This window comes from Orbicella faveolata, unplaced genomic scaffold (assembly GCF_042242905.1).
Source record: "Orbicella faveolata isolate gen_17 unplaced genomic scaffold, um_ofav_v1 contig_3, whole genome shotgun sequence".
NCBI lineage: Eukaryota > Metazoa > Cnidaria > Anthozoa > Scleractinia > Merulinidae > Orbicella > Orbicella faveolata.
The window spans coordinates 16627226-16649625 of NW_028301558.1; the positions used below are offsets into that span (position 1 = coordinate 16627226).

At 39.2% G+C, this 22400-nt stretch overlaps 2 protein-coding genes across 5 annotated transcripts; both read left to right on the top strand.

Annotated features, from left to right (window-relative positions):
- Positions 1-907: 907 nt before the first annotated feature.
- Positions 908-22361, top strand: LOC110061191 (uncharacterized). 2 transcript variants are annotated; one of them, XM_020768049.2, is made up of 4 exons: positions 908-1090; positions 16880-17125; positions 19883-20070; positions 20567-22361. In XM_020768049.2, exons 1-4 carry the CDS (start codon positions 1021-1023, stop codon positions 20804-20806), a joined length of 744 nt encoding a protein of 247 aa, XP_020623708.2. In that variant the 5' UTR covers positions 908-1020; the 3' UTR covers positions 20807-22361. The 2 variants fall into 2 exon arrangements, with proteins under 2 accessions (XP_020623708.2, XP_020623700.2); XM_020768041.2 differs by lacking the exon at positions 908-1090 and adding an exon at positions 14568-15711.
- Positions 10570-14441, top strand: LOC149106663 (uncharacterized). 3 transcript variants are annotated; one of them, XM_089297690.1, is made up of 3 exons: positions 10570-10768; positions 13264-13403; positions 13828-14441. In XM_089297690.1, the coding sequence occupies exons 1-3, from the start codon at positions 10585-10587 to the stop codon at positions 13891-13893; spliced, it is 390 nt and encodes a 129-aa protein (XP_089153816.1). In that variant the 5' UTR covers positions 10570-10584; the 3' UTR covers positions 13894-14441. The 3 variants fall into 3 exon arrangements, with proteins under 3 accessions (XP_089153816.1, XP_089153818.1, XP_089153817.1); XM_089297692.1 differs by lacking the exon at positions 10570-10768 and adding an exon at positions 11346-11732; XM_089297691.1 differs by lacking the exon at positions 10570-10768 and adding an exon at positions 12054-12255.
- Positions 22362-22400: the final 39 nt, after the last annotated feature.

Sequence of the window (22400 nt, forward strand, 5' to 3'; positions counted from 1 at the left end):
GATCGCTTCAATAGCTTCGATCGTTGCCATGGCACCGGTTGTCCCCGGCCGTTGATATGATCGCCACTGAATCGTAGCAGCAGAAATCGTTGTCGCAGCTATCGCTACGATGGCTGAGAGTCGCATATGATGGCAGCGATCGATGAGATTTTTTTTTCTTTTTTTTTTGCAGCGATCATATGGAAGCTAGTCTCTCAGTAAAGAATTCTGTAGTGCTCTCTACGGAGGATTAGGAGAGCAGGATCTAATGCCCCGCACTGTGTTCTTACCAACGTATGTTCCAAGCTATCGACCTTTTTAGCCCGGCCGATCTGTTGTCCCATTTAGAAACCATGTGATGATACTCTTGAGAATTCCCGCTTTCAAATTTTCAAATAGTCGCATGTGTATGAATGAATAATTTTAAGATGAATAATTTTAAAATGAATAAAAGAACAATTCTCTAGAGAATATATATCACGTGGTCTGTAATGGGAAAACAAACCGTCCAGGTGAAAAAGGCCTATTCAAGCACCACGTTCAAGTCTACATATTTAAAAAGGAGACAGAAAAGAATTACGTTAATTTTAGTGACAGACTTAATGTCTTTTTCGTAAGAACTGTCACTTTCTTCGCCTGTTTATTGGCTGGAGCACAAAACGAACATCACGCCACTTTATGCTTGAATGAGTTTTATCGAAAATTTTCGTGCGACTATATTTGTTCATAAAGAAATCATTCTGTTACGATCCAGATGTCAGATATGAGATGAGAATGTCTTAAAAGCAGCCCATATTTTCCTGGAATCCAAAAATGAACAACAAAAAAAAACAGTTAAAGGTAAGCCAACATAGACCCAGATAAGCGAGCGCAATGTGAGCATTAATAAATATTCCATTTTCAAAAGTTGACGCGTGACATGCGTGATTTAAGTAGCGTTGTCTGCGGTCACAGCCCAACGATCTGAAGTCCACAGTCACGTTTTTTTTAAATTCCCCACTGGTTCACGAGCTTTCTTGAAGGCAAAACTGGTAACGATCGATGCATTTCCCAAGTGTGTTAATCTCCATTTCCTGTGTTTTCCTGCAGATCGTTTCTGAAGGTTCATGCGGTAAGTGTTTCGTTCAGTTTGCTTTTGGTTCTCGGATGTGACACTCGTGATGCACTTGAATCACATCCATCGTTCGCTTTGCTTTGAAATTATGCTCGTTGATTGACTAACTTTGCGTAAAATTCTGATACAACAGCAATGTTTATAAAGTTCTTGAGTACACGAACTTCTGCTTGAGAGAGCACGGCAAATTTGGAGATATGGATGGATCGATTTGTCTCAAAGCCTTGTGTTTACTTACGTAATGTACTGATCAATGTTACTGTGCTACAAAACGTTAAATGAAACTGATCAATGAGCCTCACACAGCTCTCCCGAGGTTGATTTACAAACAGATTTTGGGTGTGTTTTTCTCTACTCTACCTCTTCCCTCATAGAGTGCGAAATAATTGACGAAACAAAAGTCATTTGTTCGAGTAAAGGGTTCAAATTCTAAAGAAACTATAGGGTTATGTCGGCGGGCAAGCGGTGAAATACTCCGCCTTTTATCAACTTTTATCAAGGTAAATTATAAACCGCTGTAGTCCACAGTTTGAGTTTGTGAAGCTGACTCAGCCTTTTGAGCTTCAGCCATCGTCATTTTGGGCTGACGAGGGCTAAACACTCGAAACCTTTTAGATCGAAAGAAACCATTCACCTGCAACAAGACTATTATGGTCTCAGGTGATGGCAAGGCTCTATTAAAATGGAGACTAAAATTTAAATTTATGTGTATAAAGCATGAATCAGTGAGTCCTTAAAGTATGTATATATCGCGCTACTCCTTTTAATTTATTATTTAGAGGTAACCGCAAATTGGCTAACCGGCCGAACGGCATTATTCACGCCGAACGTCTTTTAAATTGATAGAAACCTGAGGGTTGTTCACTGGCTGCCTAGCTGTTTAGGCTAACCGGCTAAAAGCTATTCAGGCTGATCGAAGTGCTGTTTGGGCTACTATACATGGAGTGTTTATTAATACGAGCTGAGGCAAACCAAGTTAACCGTCTTTACCCGCGTCCAATGTTGCCGGTAACTCCGATTGACTCAATTGACCCCGGCGTGACTTATGACCCTTGACTCATTTGACTCACAAATGATGGGAGCTGAAAATCGAAAACGTGAAAAGGCTGAGAAAAACGTCGTGAACCCATTGCAAAAATGAAGCATTTGATTGAAACTATTTATCTATGTAAACAGAAAGTATCCTTAATTCCTTAAATTCAATACAACAATATATTTCAACATATATTTTTTCTATAATTGAACACGGCTTGAGTTTGAGTTTTTCGGGGCAATACATTCTACAGGCTGGACAAAAAAACGCAAGCTGAGGGGAAGAAAAACGGTTCTTGTCCATTACGTGATAAAATTTGCAAAGCACTCGAGCTGAGGAATAAACCGGGCTGTTGAGATTAACATCTTTTTGCGTTGAATAGTTTCTGTTCTCCGTTCATTTCGTAGAAAATGCAGTCTTCAATATAGGTTACATGGCTAGCCACTTTGTATGTGGCTGTCCTCTTGTCTATTTCACGTCGATTCCGATTTTTACAACTGGCAAAGAAAGCGTGCTCTCTTGAGTGATCTCTGTCAGTTTTATCACCCATCAGATCAGTGACGGCTGCCAACACTCACGCCCTCTGGGTTGATAATCACTCGGCGCAAGGACCAATTTCTCAATCCAAGCTTCTAGCTGACAAATTTGAGCTATCTACAACCTTAACTGACACACGTTCTAACACCATGTAAACTCGAACCAATAAAAGAAAGGAAAATTCCATGTAAATGATGGTACACTTCTCCCAGTTCTCCTATTTAATTTCGGAAAACCGGGAATGTTCGGAACGTCTTGGGAACGTCCCCGGATATCTTCGGAAGCCATCAGATACGTTTGAGTAGTCTTCGAAAATCCTTGTTCCTCCAGGATGAAAATCTCACACCTTTGCAAAACTTGGCAAGTAAACAACACTATGATTGCAAAATCAAATCAGCATATTCACCTTTGAACGTTGAAAATATTTCCAGGAGTTTTAAAGCTAATAAAACCAGAAACCTATAAGCTTTTGATAAAACTCATTTCATTGATAAGTATGGTGAAAACCTCTATATGAAAGCTTAAAACAACAAGTCACTTTAAAGGAACTCAGTCACGGTTTGCGCATATTGAAAAGTTTAGCCTCAATTTTTCAAATTCGTCGTTTGTAATCTGTGCTAATCTTCTCCATCCCTAGCCATCCTTGTTCCTTTATGGTTTATCATTATGTCTTTGGTGTTTTTCTATCTTATTAAACTGTTATTTTCAGGTTTCCTACCATTTAAAGGTAATTTTGTATGTGGCCAAAATAACTCACAATAGCGTGACTGAGCTCCTTTAAGGTGACTCAAATTATAACCACTATTTATCACTTGATGCTACAATCATGGTATCAAAAAACTACCCAATCATTAGTGAACACGTTGTTATATCATTTTGGTGACACAATAGGTTACCATAGCAACAGGTTGACATGTTTAAAACACCATTAATTATAGCTTTAGGGGTTTATAATTCAAAAACGGCATTGGGAATTTTTTTTCTATGTTATTAAATTTTAATAAGCATGATAAGACGCAACTTTTGGCAAAGTTTTAAAAAATTCTGTACAAGGAGTTCAGAGCCAGCTTGAAGTTTTGAAAATTTAACGTGGCTCTGAACCCTATGTACAGAATTTTTTTAAATTTTGCCAAAAGTTGCCTCTTATCATGCTTATCAACATTTGATAATACAAAAAATTTCACAGTGCCGTTTTTGAATTATACGCCCCTAAAGCTGTAATTAAGGATGTTTCTAGCAGGTCATACTGTCGCTATGGTAACCTATTGTGTCACCAAAATGTTAACAACGTGTTCACCAATGATTGGGCAGTTTTTTGATACCATGACTGCAGCATCAAGTGACAAATAGTGGTTATAACGACCGATCATAGTCTGAGTGGAAAGCCTCAACCTTGATAATTTGTCTTTGTTATTAGTGCACTAGTGATTAAACTTCAGAAGGATACTAAAATGTTGTGGTACATCTGTATAAACCGTGAAAAGCCAAACTAATAGACTTGGAAATAGCCTGCACGTAGGCTCTCGTCTTTAGAGCCTGCTCGTAGGTTTTCCTGGAAATAGGCCACTTCTGGTCGTTGTTAAGCCTGTAATAATATACATGAAAAAATTACTCGATTCTAATTGGCTGAGAGCAATGCAGCTCAAATATAACACCAATGCAAAAAGTGTAACAACCGTGCAAATTACCCATCGTTATTCTGGATTATAATTGGCTGAGAGACAATAGGAAATTTTCCAATCTAATGATATCACGTGAAATAATGACGAAAATTTTGTGCGGCAGCTTTAAAAAATGTTTTTTCGAATGAGAAATAATGGTTTCAAGAAAGATCTTCCGGCACTTCCTCCACGCGAATTTTTTCATGTTTATAAACAATTATTTGATGAGGTTTTTGTGACATCCAGAATAATCAAGGTCGAGGTAGGGGTTAATAGCCGAAGCCGAAGGCTGAGGATGATAACCCTTACCGAGACCTTGATTATTCTGGATATCACAAAAACCTCATCCAATAATTGTTTTATTACACATCGAACGGAAAAAAATGGAAGTCATGTTTTTGCTTCTTCACTGACCGCAACACAAAGCGCGCGAACTTGACATGATTACCCTTAGAAATCATACACTGCATGATTACTCGTGACCTTGAGTGTCCTTGACATGATTATTGTATAATCTGCAGTTATGACGTCACAGGCGCTGATTTCGAAAATTCACTGTACACTTTCGGCCAATCAGAAAAGAGATAGTGAGTTCAATGTGTAATAATATTATTTATAAGTAATCATACGGTTTTTCTCGTTCAATCTGAAATTAATTTGCACTCGTGAGTTTTTCCAAAATTCAGCTTTTTGAAAAACTCACTCGTGCAAATTAGCTCGAAATTGAACTCGAAACCGTATTATTACCTATACTAATAATATACATGAAAAAATCACTCGATTCTGACTGGCTGAGAGCAGTGCAGTTCAAATGTAACACCAGTGCAAATTACTCACCGTAATTCTGGATTATGATTGGCCGAAAGACAATAGGAAATTTTCTAACCCAATGATATCACGCAAAATGACGAAAATTTTTGTAAGCCAATGTCTTGGCATAAAAAACGGAAGCCTTTGAATTTAAACAAATGACATTCGTTTTCTTGTAAACTTATATCTTACTTTTTGCGGGAGGAGTGAGTAAGTAAGTAAAACCGTTATTTAAGTGTCTATGTGTTTAGCCTAGACGGACTAATAGGGGACACTAGTAAAATAGCAACACTAATTGGCATACGGTACTTATAGAATTTGAATATTTAGAGGAAAATGATAAAAACTTGTTGAAAAGTGCCCGAAAGTCAGTTGAAAATCAACCTCACTAGCTAGGCGGGGCTCCCATAGAGGTTAGTATTCAGGGCCGGGTTGTTCAAAGCCCGATTAAGTTGACCCAGGATTAGCGAGAATTTTGATTTCAGTTTTGCAACTTTTCGGTTAGATTTGCTGCTTATATTGTTTGTCCTTCAACTTTGAGTTTGAATAACCTACACCTACGCAAAACATAAGCCGTGAAGAACATTATTTTACGAGAGAAATTAATACTTCGGTTAACTTTTAATCCTGGGTTAGCGTTCACCGGGTTTGGATAAACCCGGCCAGGACTTGACTGAAGCGATCAATGAAAACTGAAACTGATTGGCAATATTACTCGCGCCTACGTACAGTCCTTGCCCATTGAGCAAAATCGGCTGACCCTCATTTCCAAGTCTACTCCCTCTCAGACGGAAGTTCGTATTAAAGGGAAAATCCTATCTATTAATCTGCGAAAAGTTGATGAAATTATATTAACCGCTGTAGCGAGGTAGTGAAGCGCGCGGGGGGGTGGGGGGTGGGTGGGGGTGACTCCAATATAAAAGGGGACGGGGTGCTTGTCGGAAATTTTGAAAAGAACCCCTAAAAGGTACCAAGAGCAAGATACCAAGATTCTAAAACAACACATCAACAGACAATCATAATTTTTAATGGCGAAAAAGACGATTACTTCGAATACCTTCTACGTGTGATTGTCAAATAAATTTTGTTACATTTTTTCTGCTCAATACCCCTAAAGGTACCGCGAAAGCCCCGGCTGTGGACCTCTTGAGGCTAAACACCCTAAGAGGTAACAAAAACCACTTTTTCAACCCCTAAAAGGTACTACGAGCATCCCGCTCCTTTTGATATGGAAGTCCCCCCTCTTCCCCCTCCGGATTGACGATTGGAGCGTCAGCCCTTCGTCAGAGGGGATTGTGGGTTGTATTTGCGGTTATTTAGAAAACAGTCCTAAGAAAAAAAAAAGAGCGCTGATTGGTTAAAAATCGTGTTTCTATAACTCGGTAAAAACACAGAACTAGCACGAGCTGTTGAAGTTATGATGGCGTGAACAAAGAGAATTTACATTTTCATAATCAAAGTTAACAAGTTGTTTTCCTTTTTTTTTTTTTTCGTCGCGTTGTTTTCTAAAAGAAATAGAAAACATGTTCTCTGTGTTTCCATCCAGCTATAGAACCACTCGTGAAAGTTTGGGAGAACTCGAAAAAGCTGTGGAAACACTCGCCTGCGGCTCGTGCTCCCACAGCATTTCTCGTTCTCCCAAACTTCCATCCGTGTTTCTATTTAGCAATTAGACTATGAGCTCGAGATTTCTATGAGGTGATAGTTGATGAGGCCTTCGGCCTCATCAACTATCGCCTCATAGAAATCGAGAGCAAATAATCTAATTGTTTTAGTAGAATTCTAACTTATTAAATTAACGCAAATAATGGTTTCCAAATATTTTTCGACGCATTATTGAGCTTTACGCTTTAACAAAATCGCACGCATTGAATTATCCTTGGCAAATTTGCAGTTGTTTGCGCGCGCGCACCGGTTTTTCAATAATTTCAAGTTTTTAAAGTCAAGAATCCGTTTATGTCCTTCTTTTTGTCTCCTCAGGAATGTAATTATCCATTTACATCTAAACTTTCTTCCAAAACTTCGGAAAAACGGTAGAAACGTCGCATTTCGTGGACGACCGACAGCTACTGCATTCTAACTAACAATTAGACCCGTAGCCCGCAAGGGCTACGGGTCAATAGCCCATGAGGCAAAGCCGAATGGGCTATAGACCCGTGGCCCCTTAAGGGCGAAGGGTCTGATTGTTTTAGTATCACCCAACTAGTCGCACAGAAAAGGCAATAATAAAGTTAGCAAATGCAAGTTGAAGAAATATTTATTTGGGAATAAAACGAAAGAAAGGGTTACGCTCGATTGCGCCAATTTCGCTACTCGAGGACTATTACTAATAGTCCTCTAGTAGCGTAGCCAACCAAAATGCAGGATTTGCATTAGTCCACTGATTGGGTGATACTAATGGCTGATAGTATACGAGTAGCTCAGCCAATCAGATTGCAGCGTTTGCATTAGTATACTAGTAAAATTCTACTAAAACTCGATAGAAACACGGTACATGTTTTCTATTTCTTAAATATTGGAGCAAGGAGTTACGCTACTGCTGGAAACATGGTAAAAGACAACAACAGCATTCATGCATTTTCTTTTGCTTTCTTACTTTGTTCCCGGTGTACCGCTACACTACGACATCACCCGAAAGGTTGTTAAACCAGTTGTTAACTGGAATATATACATTGTGGGGCGAAAAATGGCCGTATTTACCCCCCCCCCCCCCCCCCCAAGAAGACGATTAATGCGCTTAATTAATTGGAACGTATTGTACTTCTAGGTAAATAAGGAAACGTCAAACGAACTTCACAACTCAATGCGCCTGAAAAACAAAATAAAAGAAACGTATTAATCGTCTATTTAAAGTAAATAATATTAATGAATAAGTAACTTTATTTTAGTGTCAAACGTATTTAGCCCTGTTGTGCCAATTGCTGACGCTGTAAATAAATGAAAAATATCGCAAATGGAACATAAACTATTTTAAGAATCCCAACTGGTGAGAGGCTGGCTATTTACGCTACGCGGTCGAGGAGGTGAATTTGAGGCTATCGAGAAATAATCCAGATAGCGGTAGCTATAAGGTGGCCGGAAGGATTTGAACCAGGAACGTCCAAATTTCAAATCAAGCGCCCTAAACTACTCGGGCAGGCCGCCTCCGCAACAGCTCATATAAGGTATAAGGTAAAGGGAAAATCCTCTCTTGATCTAGGCAAATAGGAGACACATGCGAGGTTGCCTATTTACCGAGTTAGGATTCGAGTTAGATTTCGAGTTGGATTTCGAGTTGGATTTTCGAGTTGGATTTTCGAGTTGGATATTTTGGGGGGATTTTTTTGGCGGGATTTCCAATAAATTTTTAGTGGTTTGATGATTTAACTGGTTGACAGGCTAAACACGACTCCTATTGGTCAAGATAGAGCTAGCCAATGGCGTAATGTACTTTTCGATCCTTATTTGTTTGAAGCTCGACCTCGTTGTTATTATTATTTTTTTAACGGCATTTTCCCTAGATTTCTAGGCACTCGATGACTAATCAGTGACATCAGTGTAAAATGGGTTTGACAAGCCTACACGACTCCTGCGGTTAGTGACATTTGTACATTTGCCGTTCTCTGTTCGGTCAATCGCCTTTTTTTTTTGCTTCACTCGTGTTTATGAAGGGCACTTCATGTTGTGTTATAAGGAGGAATTTTAATTTTTTCGAAGGGCAAAATATGAATTTTGCTTACTTGCATTCTATATTGTGACGCCGGGCCGGGTGTGATTAAAACTGTTTGCAAGTACAGTGGAACCTCGATTCAACGAACCTCTATTTAACGAAGCCTCGATATAACGAACGATATTCAACGTTCCGGCCAAAGTTACAGGAAAATGTATGGAATAGAACCTCGATATAACGAATTCTCCGATATAACGAACATAATCCGGAAGCCCAAACGTAAAATCTACCTAGATATAACGAATTACAATGTCAACACGCGACAGAAGATAAACGCTGAACAGATCAACAGTCAACAAATCCTTGTAATCCTGATGGTAAGGAGACAGCAAACTTTCAGTCAACGGCTTATTATATGTATAGTATGGCAGTATAGTATTTCGACATCAATTAACTTCTGCTCTATCTTTTTTGAAGTCCGGAAATGTTGGTTAGTGCAACATAACAACACTAAAGCCCGTTTCCTTGTTTACATAGACAATCTTCTGTATAACCTCTATGTTGCAACATTTTTAAATCCCTACTCAGAAAGTGTCGTTCTTTTGTAAACAAAAGCTACGTGTCTCCTCAAAAGTGAAAATAATTGATACTGAAAGCCACCATGCTTAATAAATTGCATCTCAAAACGCGGCACTTCTGGGTGACTAAAATTGCATTGAATTGCGTGACAGAAGCCGCTTGTGTTACAAATCAATTATTAACTATGACCTCGATATAACGAACATTTTGGTCGTTTCCGCTCAAATTCTTTATATCGATATAACGAACCCTCGATTTAACGAACAAATTTGGCCGGTCCCAGCGACTTCGTTAAATCGAGTTTCCACTGTGTATAGTGGGTAGATTCTTATCACGGAATTATATTATTTGTCCTTGTACGTTTTTCTTCTGAGACGCTGTAGCTTTACTTCGTGAAAGCTATACGTTTCTCCAGAAACATTCTTTTGTTTCTTGCAGCTATCTGATCAAAGCTTATGTTTCTCGAGCTCGATGTATAGGTTTATTCCTCCTTTTGGTCGTTCTGGTACCACGTGATTCAAATGTAGCTGTTTACACGCAATAAAAAGGCTTTGTTGGCTGTATTGGACTGGAAATCTACGAGACGGTTTACGGAGAAACTCGCCGATTCGTTGCAGCTGGATTACTAGTTTAAAAAAAAACCTACTCTACATCCTTACTCGAAAATCCAACTCGAAATCCTAACTCGAAATCCTAACTCGGAAGTTAGTTTGTCTCGACACATGCATAGCACAGACGAACTGGTCTGCACTGTGAATCCTCTCGAATAAAATTTGAAATCAAGTAGCTTCAAGTGGTCGTGACCGACCGGCCCTCTCTCACAATAGCTTTGTTTTGCTGACACACCAGATTTGATGCGTTTCTTATGTAGACGCACTTGATGTTTGACGGATAGAACGACTGAGACACCGTCTTCCTCGTTAAACAAGACCTTAGAACCGGCCCACTGCCAGAGCAGTGCGTAGACTTTACTGTTGCACTGTTCCTCCGCTCCTCTCAGTTTTCTCGATCAAATCCGATCTCCGGCAAAATAAGTAGAATTTTCCAGCGTTGTCGCTTGATTCAAGCTGTTTTCCTGTACTGAAGTAGACGCCTTACATAGCCTCCAAAAAGAGAAAAGGAACACTAACAGAAAAATGTTGACCTTAAAAACACCACAATATTTAAACAACTGTGTCATGTGCTCTCGGATTTGCAGCAGTATGTGGTCGTATGTTGCTAAATGGCCGATGGGAACAAATACCTGCCCGGTCAAACAACAACTTCAGCTTTCGCTTTGATCGTAATAAGTTTTGGAAAACGAAATATTCCGTCCGAAAGGAAGGCGAACATTTCAGCTTTCGAGAGGACATTTCAAGGCGCTGTTAGCCAGAGGAACAGGCGCTGGAAGGCTCCGTTTTGTTCAGGTGAGTACAATTTTCATAGCTCAGTAATATTTTCGCTTTTGACCGCTACCCTAGCTCAGCTGGGGGTCTAGTTAATAATGTTATGTTTAACAAGCTTTGCGATGGAAGTCGGAACATCTATTTATTTTACCTGAAACTGATTTTTTTTTCTGGAATCAAAGAACAGAGGTCTGAAACTTAATTTCACTTAGTTTTGAAATAGTCCGAGTGAGTTATTTGTGTCTTTATAATTACGCAAGAATCGAAAATGCGATTACTGACCTAGATAAAGCGCAAATAACTCAGCATGGTCTCCAGGGTTTTTCAGCTAAAAATATTCTGATGATGAGTCAAGTCAGTCAAGGGAGGCAACCTTTCTTGCCATATTTTGTAGACGTGGGTCTGTTGCATCAATAAGTCGTCGTCTTTTAAACCTTAACCCGTATAATTCTAAACGACGCGTTTGAAGCCATTGTACAATTGTACAAAATCTAAAACGAAGAGCTATAAAGCGCAGAATTCGATGGTAAATGGAGCAAAAATTTCAAACTTCTAATATATAGAGTTTTTATGGTCATTTTTTTTTTTTATCGCAAAACGTACTACGACGGCACCGAAAGCTCTGAACGTCCAAGATCGCCAAATCCACCAAAGCTGTAGCACTGGCACATTTATTACTTTACTCGTGCGTTTGATCGATGCTTGACGTGAATTGAATTGCGTGCACGAAAACAACAAACACTAACATTAAGAGTCAAATTAAAGTTGTTTGATTTGTCAGACGTCATGTCAGATGTTCTTTGGCGTAACGAATGTAAATTTACTCACGATTGATGTTACAGTTGGCATCACGTTGCGTTTGACTGGGTTTTTCTGAAAAATGACCGTGTGGCTAGAATTCACATTTTTCAATGAACTGTCTCTTAATGACTTCAATGCGACAGATCTATTGGTGCACATAACGCACGCATGCTTTTCTGTGACGGTAAGGTATTAAAATTAGCACGAAGGGCTGATCCCTTTGTTTGCCTAGTTATGACTTGGGGTTGTGAACACGAACTTGTTCTCAGACGGCTGACAATTTTGAAACTGCACTACATTCGCATCGGTAAGGCGAGACCATGGAAATTTAAAACAAGAAAATGTTTTCTAAGCGTTCTTGTTCTCTCAGACATCCAAACATGAACAAGTAAAGCGTTTTAATTAAAGAAAATAAGAATATAAGCCCACTATTATGAAATTTATGAATATTTCATTCCTTTGTGTAGCTTTCAAAACTGAGCAGTGAAGTGTTTCAAATGAGATATGCGTAATATGGCGTGATTCTGAAGTGGCCCATTTTTGTTCACTGCGCAAGAATTTAGAAGCACAAAAGTTTAAAAACCGTCTGCTCATCAAGATCTCTCAAGGCTGAAACCGTGAAACAGACGTCTTAACAATGCATTTATCAAGAGTTGTCCTGGCTATTTCTTGCGTTTTACTGCAGTTCATTCCTGAAGTTTCGTGCGGTAAGTTCAGTTAGCAATTGATTCGTGTTAAGACTTACATCTTCTGAAGTACACCTACTTGGCGTTTTGTAATCGTCTCCCGCATATTCGCTTTGCATGCAAATTATGCTTGTTGTTGAATAACTTCTCTTGTAACTCCGAAACAACGAAAAAGTTTACCAAGTTATTTGGCAACAAAGTGTATAAAGTTCTTGAGCATTAATTTCTCAGTATTCGCTGAACACTTAATGTGTCAAATCGTATCCATGTTTTGAAAGTCTTCTGAACGTTGTTAACAATACAAAGGACCTTTGTTAAAGTGAGTACATAAATAACGGCGGAAAAATTTATAATTGGCTTGGAATGGCATGTTGACTTCAGTGTTGTGAAAAGTGTTCTTCCACTAGAAAGAACGAGCATTTCGTTCACTTCATCTTGATCCAAGCTGTCGTGGGCCATCAGTTTTAACTATACTGTATGATTTCCGCGTATTCGTTTAAGCTTGACATATAATCTTTAGAGGAGCGAAAGAATTTGCTGACTTTTATGAGGCCATAAATTGCCAAACAACCACATCTTACCAGTCGTACCTAGAATTGAATTGAAGGGTTATTTATCTAGCACTGTTGTCTCGACTTCGTATATTTAAATATAGTCGGGTAATAAAATTTCCATGTACCTTTATGACGATAAAGCTGATCACAACAGCTAAGACTACGTTTTTCATTTTTTTCTGATTGTAAATGGCCTTACAAAAGATATACTACAGCTTTGGAAGAATCTAAAGGCCTTTAATTTACTGGCTTGAAACTTGAAAAGAAACTTAAACATTCGATCTGAATGGAAATCCGTCTGAATTAGCAAACAAAAGGATCTCTGAGCGTTACAAAACATACATCAAACAACCAGACCGCAATTGAGCAAGATTACCTGAAAAACTGGCAAATTAAACAACTTTTATTACGTATAAAAGCTACCAACCTTGGTTAAGTTATTGTTTTAAAGTAATAACAGAAACATTTATTTCAGATGGAGATCTCGGCACTGCTGATTACATTGCTATCGCTGTGTCCTTGGGCATAACAGTGTTCATTTTGGCTGCAGTAGTGTTCTTCTTGTGGCGTGCCCGAAATAGGTCCGAAATGGGTACAAACAACACGAGCGGACGAGTAAGTATTAAGTTTTCTAAAGCCACTTTTAATGTTGGAGCTGAAAAAAAAGTAAAATGGGATATTAGTTAACATGATAGTTCTGTAATTTTGTTCTTCCAATCCGAATGAAGAGTATTAACATAAGGTCCGTGCCGTGATATAGTTGATATGAGAAGAAATGTTACTTTTGATTTATGAATTTGATTTAACATGATATTTTATTTTATGCCATGATTTTAATGTCAAAATAAACGTATTGTTTCGTCTTGGGATATGCAGTAATCCCATAAATGATACTTTCTTTTATTACTACGTCAAAATGCAGGCTAAGACAATATAGGTCTGTATCATCTTGGGAAAAAAAACCGATACAACTTTGAAGTTATAAATTATGCTAGGTACGATTACGCGAAAGCATTAATTGAACACAATCTCTCTTCAGAACAATCCCGCTGTTACTGGAGACAACGAGGGTGAAGTGCGTGGAATAAGCCTGTCAAAAATATGAAACCGTGAACGCTTGTAGAACGCTGCAAGACTGAAGGTTTTTTGAAGCACAGCATTCCTTACTACTTTTACTAGCTTACTTGATTATAGCAAGTGTGCTATGGATACTTTGTCAAGATTCCTTAGTTTAACTACAACTGTAAGGCACTAGTAGAAAAACAACGACAACAACAATAACAATATTATTTATACCGTAGAAAAAAAGAAGTAGGAAAAAATAAAATAATTTTGAGGTATTAGTTGGCATTTTAGACCAAAGAGACTTATGAATTACCTCTGCTGTAATGCAGAACTGAGCTGAATATTATTTATGTGCAATTTACCGGTTTGTGTAGCACACATTTCGTTGAGTTCAGTTTTGAAATGCTTTGTAATTTGACACAAATCACTCAGAAGTCAGATTGTTGTAGATATGTAAGATAATTGACTAATATGCTTTTGTAACTATAAGTACTCTCAAGTGCAATCTTCAAAATTGTGTCATTGTGTCACTAGAGACAAGAGCATGTGAAAGAATTAAAGTTCTGATCTCTTGGTTTGTTTCTTTGAGTGAGAAACTTGTCTTAAACTGCACGACGTCACGGAAGGGGGTTGATTGGCTAAAAAGCAACAGGACAAAATAGAAAACCTAACAAAAGCGAAATTAAAAAAGCTTTTTATTCTACGAACGCCAAGTTTCATCTCTACCAACGTCACGTCTTATCTCTTGTAAGGTCCTCTCGCTCTTGTTTTGCTGGTCTTAATAAGCAGGCAATATCAGCTCTTTATAAGCAGGCAATATCAGCTCGTCTGACCGGGTACTCAGAGTTGGTTACAAATGAACAATCTTTCTGTTCAACTTACATTCCTCCAGAACTATCGTCAGTTCTCATTGTGGTATCATGCATTGCTGGGTATATCATCAAGATAGGAAGAGTGCTTTTGTAATGCAGTGTTGAGTAATGTAACACTGTCGCTAGAAAAGCTGGAAATTCAAGAATCAGTACAGCCGCTTTCAAGTGTTGGAAATAACCCAAAAATCTCCCAAATATAAGAAGTCCCAGCGATCGAGGTCATGCAAAATGATTTTTTCTTCTTGTATGGTCGCCCCAATTTCTTTTCTTAGGGCTGACGCACAACAACAAAAACAACTAAAAACAAACAAGGGTTATTTCCAGCACTTTGAGGAAAGGCCAGTTTACTCAGGCGCCACACAACAGTCGATACCACACAAAGCATCCATAATCTATATATGGAGCCTGAAGGGGCGATTCATCCAGTTCAATCTTGATAATGGGCATGAATTCATTCGCTGATATTTGCTCACTAGAAGTGGCAAGTATTTTAATTTCAGTCTTAAGGAATAAAGTGTTGGAACCTAATTTTCTTGTATATGCCACTAATTAAGGTAGTTTCAATCATTTTCTAAGGCCTTCTTGTTCCTGAACGCCAACACTTCTTCGCCAAATCTAAAATTTCTGAAATGTCCAGCGCATTAAAGTTAGGTATCCGGGTAGCGCGGTACGTGTAGCAACAGCTCGTTGAAATTCAGCGTCATAATACTTATGTCTATATTTTGCTTGTATGCACAAGGAATAAATTGTTTTCCAGTTGAACTAATTTGAATTGTTCCAGAACGGATTTGCGCAGTTAATGTATATGTTATGACCATGCAACGGTGTTGATTCTAATTAGTTTGAAGCAACAAACGATAATTTCTCAGAACGACATCTTACAAAACGTGAAATAGTCAAGATGAGTCGCTTGGCTAGAACACTGCTGCCGGCTTTGGCAATATTTTGCTTGGCGCAGCTTCGACTTACAGTGTTTGCTACTAATGGTAAGTGGAAAACCTCTCATGTACAAATTAGACTACCACCATCAATCCATAACTTCGGCATTTTACGATTGACATTATGTTTATTAGCGAAAACATTTGAGTTCATAGGAAATGACGTGGCTAAATTTTTTCTTCAGTTGCAGTTTAGTCACGAAACCAGTGTATCGTCATATCGGCTAACATCGTAAATTCCTTTAAAAACACTTTAAAGCCGTGATCCTTTAAATATGCTCGGTGCGCTTACTGAGAACAAGTTGTTACCATTTTCAGGCCCCTCTTAGTAACATTAGTAAAGTAATACCTCTATTTAAGTTATATAGAAGAAACGAGGTGAAAATAAAACTGATAATCATACATTATATTCGCCATCGTTAACTCTCGTGTTAATTTATTTGTGATATTTCTTTTGTCTGCTTTGTTTATCTTCTTGGAGAAGTTACGTGACTTAATGTTTACGTAAGAAATAAAAAACATGTTCCGTGTTTCTATCGAGAGATTCGAAAGATAGAAACACGAGTGGAAGGCGTTTAGAGACAGTTTTCACGAGTGTTTTATAGCTTGATAGAAACACGGACAAAAGAATATATTTAATGTGGAATCACTGCAGCTAGAAGACAGGATACTTATTACTAAAATGTAAATTATCTTTGTTCGCGGCTGCATAAGGTCAACCAAGAGAAAATCAACAGAACGTGCCAGTTCTGTGACTGTATTGAATTTTAGCGCAATGACTAGCGTTATATATCACGAATGCCGTTCTCTGATTGGTTATGCTCCCCACTCAGGCTATCTATTCTGTTGTAGAGAGTGAGTAGCCGAGCAGTGCGCGGTTCTTAACAGTGTGCGGCCGCTTCTTTGGTTTTTCCAGGTGTCTGTGAAGAGGATTTAGATAAAGTTATGAAAGAGTAAGAGATTTATACTAAAACAATTAGATTATTTGCTCTCGATTTCGATGCGTGACAATGCATGGACTCGAGCTGCGCCCTCGTCAACTTTTACGCGATAGAAATCTCGAGCTCATAATCCACTGGTTAAATAAAAGCACGGCGTTTTGCGCACTTCTTCTTACGAGGTGTTTTCTAATGAATATCATATCTCGTATAAGAAAAGTTTTGATTTTCTTCTAGCACATGAATATCACCTGTAATATCGATTTTTCACATTTCAGCTACAGAAGAAAAGACGTTCGAACTGGGAAGCAATGTGACGCTTACTTGTGGAAACATCAGCAACCTGTCTTCTTCAACTGAGTTATCCTGGAGAAAAGGAGACAATGTTCTCTTAAACACTACTTCTCATAATGAGTCTTCTTTAATCCTAACCGACCTAACAGAGGAGGCCAACGGCTTGTATGTCTGCAAGGCAAACTCCTCCCAGATCCTGAGAAGTGTTCAGCTTAGCTTGGCAACAAATGGTGAGCAATTAATCTTTAAGTGGTGTACTCTTTGCCCGTGAAAAGAAAAAAAAAAAAAAACGAGGGAAGGGAGGCCCTATCGCTGAGTCTATAAGAGATCTGGGTCGAGCAACAGAACGGTGCTAGGCAACCGAGTGAGCGCAGGAGCAGTCGATAATACTTTGCTAATGGAGATTGCAATAGAGACTATTGAATTGTATGTGAATTGTTGAAATCACGATTGTTCAGTGGCTTGGAAACTGTTATCTGTGCGCTGCAGACTACTTAGAAAGAAGGAATCTCAGTGTTGGTGGACCTTCGATATTTGTCTCCCAGTCGTGTTGTTTTTGTTATTGTTTGTTTATTTGTTTGTTTTGTTATGAGAGACAGAAGTGCCGCAGTGTTTAGAATGCGCTCAAAAGGTAAAAATGTTCCAAAGCAACCTTCACTCTCGCAGCTTTATTTACCAAATATTGGTATACATGTTTGGTAATTGTATGAATGTGTGTGCAATTGACAAGGATTTCCACAACGAGTGATATTTGAAAAATGCTATCAAAATTTGAAAGAAGAGTCAGACAGCACGTGCAGTGTAAATTAAGTGCTCGGGCTTTCATATGATAACTCATTCATGACTGAATAAATTACGAACGTCTATGCATTAATTTCACTTCGGTCCGATTTAAAGTTAAAAATAACTTGCTAAAAATATGCGTGCTTTCTAGACTGGAAACAGTCGTTTTTCGCATCTCGTTGAGCGTGAAGCGCTGAGGGCATCTTGCTTGCGCGCGAAACGTGCGTGTCTCACGCACACTCCCAGACTCACTCAACGCCTTACCCCTCGCTTCAGACCTTTCGTTCCAAAGCCGCGCTCATTTGCCAACGTCGCAATATACCTCCTCTCAGCCAATCATTATGAACTAATTTTTGTCAGTCATAACTGGTATTAGCCGCTGTTTTCAGCCGATCAGAATGACGTAATATTTCTCACTCGCTCGAAGACGCGCTCGTTCGCGATGTGGTGTTACAAACAAGTGAATAAAAACGATATTTCGCTCTTAACATGTCATAATTTGTTTATTACATGTTACATGCTTAAAAAGTATCAAACCACTGAGTACAAGCAAGTTGCCTTTAATAATAGTGTATCAACGTAAGTACATACAAGAAAGAGGCAGAACTTAAACGTTTCGTTCTCTTGCAGTGTTTCTCTGGATCATTCAGTTTTCTTTCCCTGAGAAAGGTCTTGAACAACGCTACATCTTGAGAGGTTTTTTTTTTTTACCGTGTTCCTGTTTTCGTTCTCTTCGAGAAACTGAGAAATATCTCCTTCGGAGACATTCAGAAATCTTGAAGCGGCCATTTCGTTGATAAAACCTGTAAAGCAATTCTTCCCGCCAAATTTGGCGCCAGGCTTCAGCTAAAATATAACGCGCAGCCCGATTGGTGCAACCAATTTATTACAGTCTATTTTGATATTTATCATATCACTTCACTGGTATCAGGCGTTTTCCGTGTGTTCACGAATTATAGCGGTATAAGCTCGCGATCGAGTAGATTCGCCGCCATGTTGGTTTAGAAAAAGATATGGGTTGGGGCGGGGGGGGGGGGGGGGGGGGAGAGGGGGCGATGGCGCTCGCTTGGCCAAAATGCGCTCGATCGATCGCCAAAATACGCCTGCATTGCAGGCTAGCTCACGTCACTGATATCCACATATAATTTGTAATAATAAAGGTTGCATTGTGTATCCCTTACAATTAGTGGGAGCTAGCCACTGTCGAGTCCGTGCTGTTTAGCAAGGCCAACCGAAGTGCTTTTAAGCTAATCGTGACTATAAATGCCACCCACTGTTTGGCGCTGTTCGCTGTTCGGGTTTTCCTGTACATGTAGCCTGAGAACAGACTCCCTAGTCGAGCTCCCCACCATTTCACCCTCGGCCACTTCACTCTCACCCAGTTCCTTCTCGGTCCTTCAAGCCGCGGTCAGACCATTCCAGGGGGGGGGGGAGGGGGGGCTGTTCACAGGCTAGTTTTCCTGACGCCCACTTTCTTTCTCGGCGCGTACAGGAGCAATGATTCCCCTTTTATTATACATTGAACTCACTATCTCTTTTCTGATTGGCCGAAAGCGTACAGTGAATTTTCCAGATCATCGCCTGTGACGCCATCTAGCTGAAGATTATACAATAATCATGTCAAGGACACTCAAGGTCACGGGTAATCATGTCATGTATGACTGCGATGCACGATTTCTAAGGGTAAACATGTCAAGTTCGCGCTCTTTGTGTTGCTTGCCGTCAGTGAAGAAGCGAAAACATTACTACCATTTTTTTTTTTCGTTCAATGTATAATAAAACAATTATTAGATTCGGTTTTTGTGATACCCTGAATAATCAGGGTCTCAGTAAGGGTAATCAGCCTCAGCCTTCGGTTTCAGCTGATAACCCCTACCTCGACGTTGATTATTCCGGATATCACAATCCACCGTAGGAAAAAAGATGGTGGCTGTACATTTTAACCACAATGCCTTGCGAACCTTACACAGCGTACAAGGCCAAAAGCTAAGAGAGCCAAAATTTTACAGTATTTGTCCCTGTACTACGGACATTACCTAGCCTCGGTTTGAAGATATTCTAACGTTTCTGCACGTTTTAGTGAACGTTGTTAAGGTTTTCGTGCGCTAAGAATTATGGGTAAATGTACCAGTCGCCATCTTTTTTCCTACGGAGGATTAACTTCATCCAATAATTGTTTATAATTTGTCAATTTTGACTTGCAGATGATGAAGATGGAGAGGAGGAAATGGAAGTTCAAGGACTCACAGAGACTGACTACACCGCCATTGCTCTCGGGCTTGGGCTGACAGTTTTCATTGTAGTTTCAATGGCAATTTTGCTTTGCCGGGCCGAGAAGCGACGAAAACAAGAGAGGTGCATGCGAAGATGGAAAAAAACAGCTAAGGGAAGCGTAAGTAGCTATTAACAAACAGTTGCTTGCAACTCCGTCACGGCATTTTTGAATTATTTTGCATCGAATTATTAAACTGAAGGAAACCTGAAAATAATAGTTTACTAAGAAAACACCAAAGAGATTATAAAAAGCCATGAAGAGTCAAGAATGGTTAAGGATGGAGAAGATTGAAACGGATTACACTGACTGTACAAAACACGCATCGGCGGGCGCTCTTATTCATCGACAACAGACAATTTATTGGAGTTTTACACAAACATCGATTGAAATTCATGCTAAATCCTAAATTAGCTTAATCGTGCCCAGGCCTAACGTCCGCTTCTTCTTCCTCCTTAATTTTGTTTTCGACGTAACTTCCGTCAATGTCTCCGGAAGTAAAGTAACCGGGCCCAGTCTCCCCTCTTTCCACTCGCTTTTTTGAAGTATTTTCAGTCGATCTTGTTCTCTCTGAACCGGAAGTCGCGTAATAACGTGGTCTTTAATTATCTTTCAGGAAAATATGGCAGTGGAAGAAGAAGTTACGAGGAAACCCATACCGAAGAATGACTACCACTTCAAAAATGGATCCGGGGCAGGACACATGCAACCCGCGCCTGCAGGCCGGTCAGACATGACACCAGCGGAGTATCGCTGGTTAGAGACACTTGGAAGGGAACCATACTACGAAGTCGATCGCGATAGTGATGTGAATAGCATTGGAGGAACCATGTGGGAATCCACTGCCTACGTTTGATTCAGTCTGAACTGACACCGAAACTCTTCGTTTTGCATGTGAACAGACAGTGAAAGACTGATTTTCTAGTTAGTTCATTGACATATATTCGTCAGTCGGTGTTTCCAACTGGTAAAAATAAGTCTTAGTCGGAATTTAGAAGTCGGGGGAGTTTGCTCAATTTTGGGCAAAACGGTGCTGGAATTATGAACAAGTACTTTCGCGCATACGCGATCTCGTCCCCAGATCCCGCCCGTTCTCCATCAGCAGCTCAAAATGATCGCGGCCTTTTAAATGAGAATGAGATTGCTGTAGTACACCAAATGACGCAGATGTGACTGAATTGACCATAAGGTAAAAAAAAAAAAGGTAAAAAATTAACAGGATACATAGGCTCGATTTCCGCCGCTCTCTCGGGTCCGCGTGCCTCTCCTCCGGGGGGTGAGCGCTGGCTCATTTCCCGAAACAGCGGCTGGTAATCGAGCGTACAGGATACAGAACATTTGGAGGGAAATTAATGGAAATGAGGTATTTAGATCAGATAAAATGAAACATCGAGAGAAAGATCATTATTATTAGCAATTGAAATTAACGGGATACGAGACGGGATAGGGGATACTCAGACCACCTCTGAATTGCTGAAGAGAGATTATTAGTTTTAAACGTTTTTTTTTTTTTCAAGATAAGGTCCAGTGGTCTAGTATTAATTAGTAATTTTAACAAATTCTGACAATCAGTTTTAAATTTCTCGCAAAGGTATTAAAATTGGTTTTTTGATTTTTGACTCCTTAAAAGTCATGTTCACAATAGTGCTCCCTTAAAAAAAAGATTTTATCTAGAACGATATTTTACGATATTTTGTACAGTTATAACACTTCTCGTTAGCCCACGTATGCCACTAACTGTGTGTTGCCACGTGGTACAAATTTTTACTTTAAGTTACATCTAATTTTTTTCAAAATGTATTTTTGACACATGCGAACATTGTAACTATAAAGTTGTATATTTCATGAGCGACGGTTAGATACTCCTGGACTGAATTGAAAAGGTCCGAGGATGTTTTTCTCACAGGATCTAATCCGGGTGAATCTTGAACTTGAGTTAAGACCATCCTGAATTATCGTTTGCAATTGCAGCGAATTTGCCAAACAACGGAATTTTTTAACTAATTGTACTGGCATTGTAAAATGGAAATTAGAAACTCGTGGCAGTTTTTGAAATAATATTTCGCCAAAAAAAAAAAAAAAACGAATATGGTACGAAATGTAATTGCTCGGTTTTTCAGTCAGTTTTGCGCCAGTGTCTGTAGACTGTAAGCTCTATTTAATGTGTTTTGTTCCCTGAGATTTTACACGCGGTTAGTGTCAATATAGTGCCGACTTTTCGGGGTAACACAGACAAACCCTTTTATATATTGTTTTATTTTTACAAAGCATGCCGTGGGTTTCCGTTTAAAAAGCAATCAATGAATATGGAAATAGCAAACACTGGGAAAGCTTCCCGAGAGACATTCAAATCAATTTCTGTAGCAAATAACCAAAAGATATCAAAATAAAAAGTAACTAAGAAAGAGTAATCTTTCTCTTCTTTTCACAATGTTTGTGTTAAAGGTACT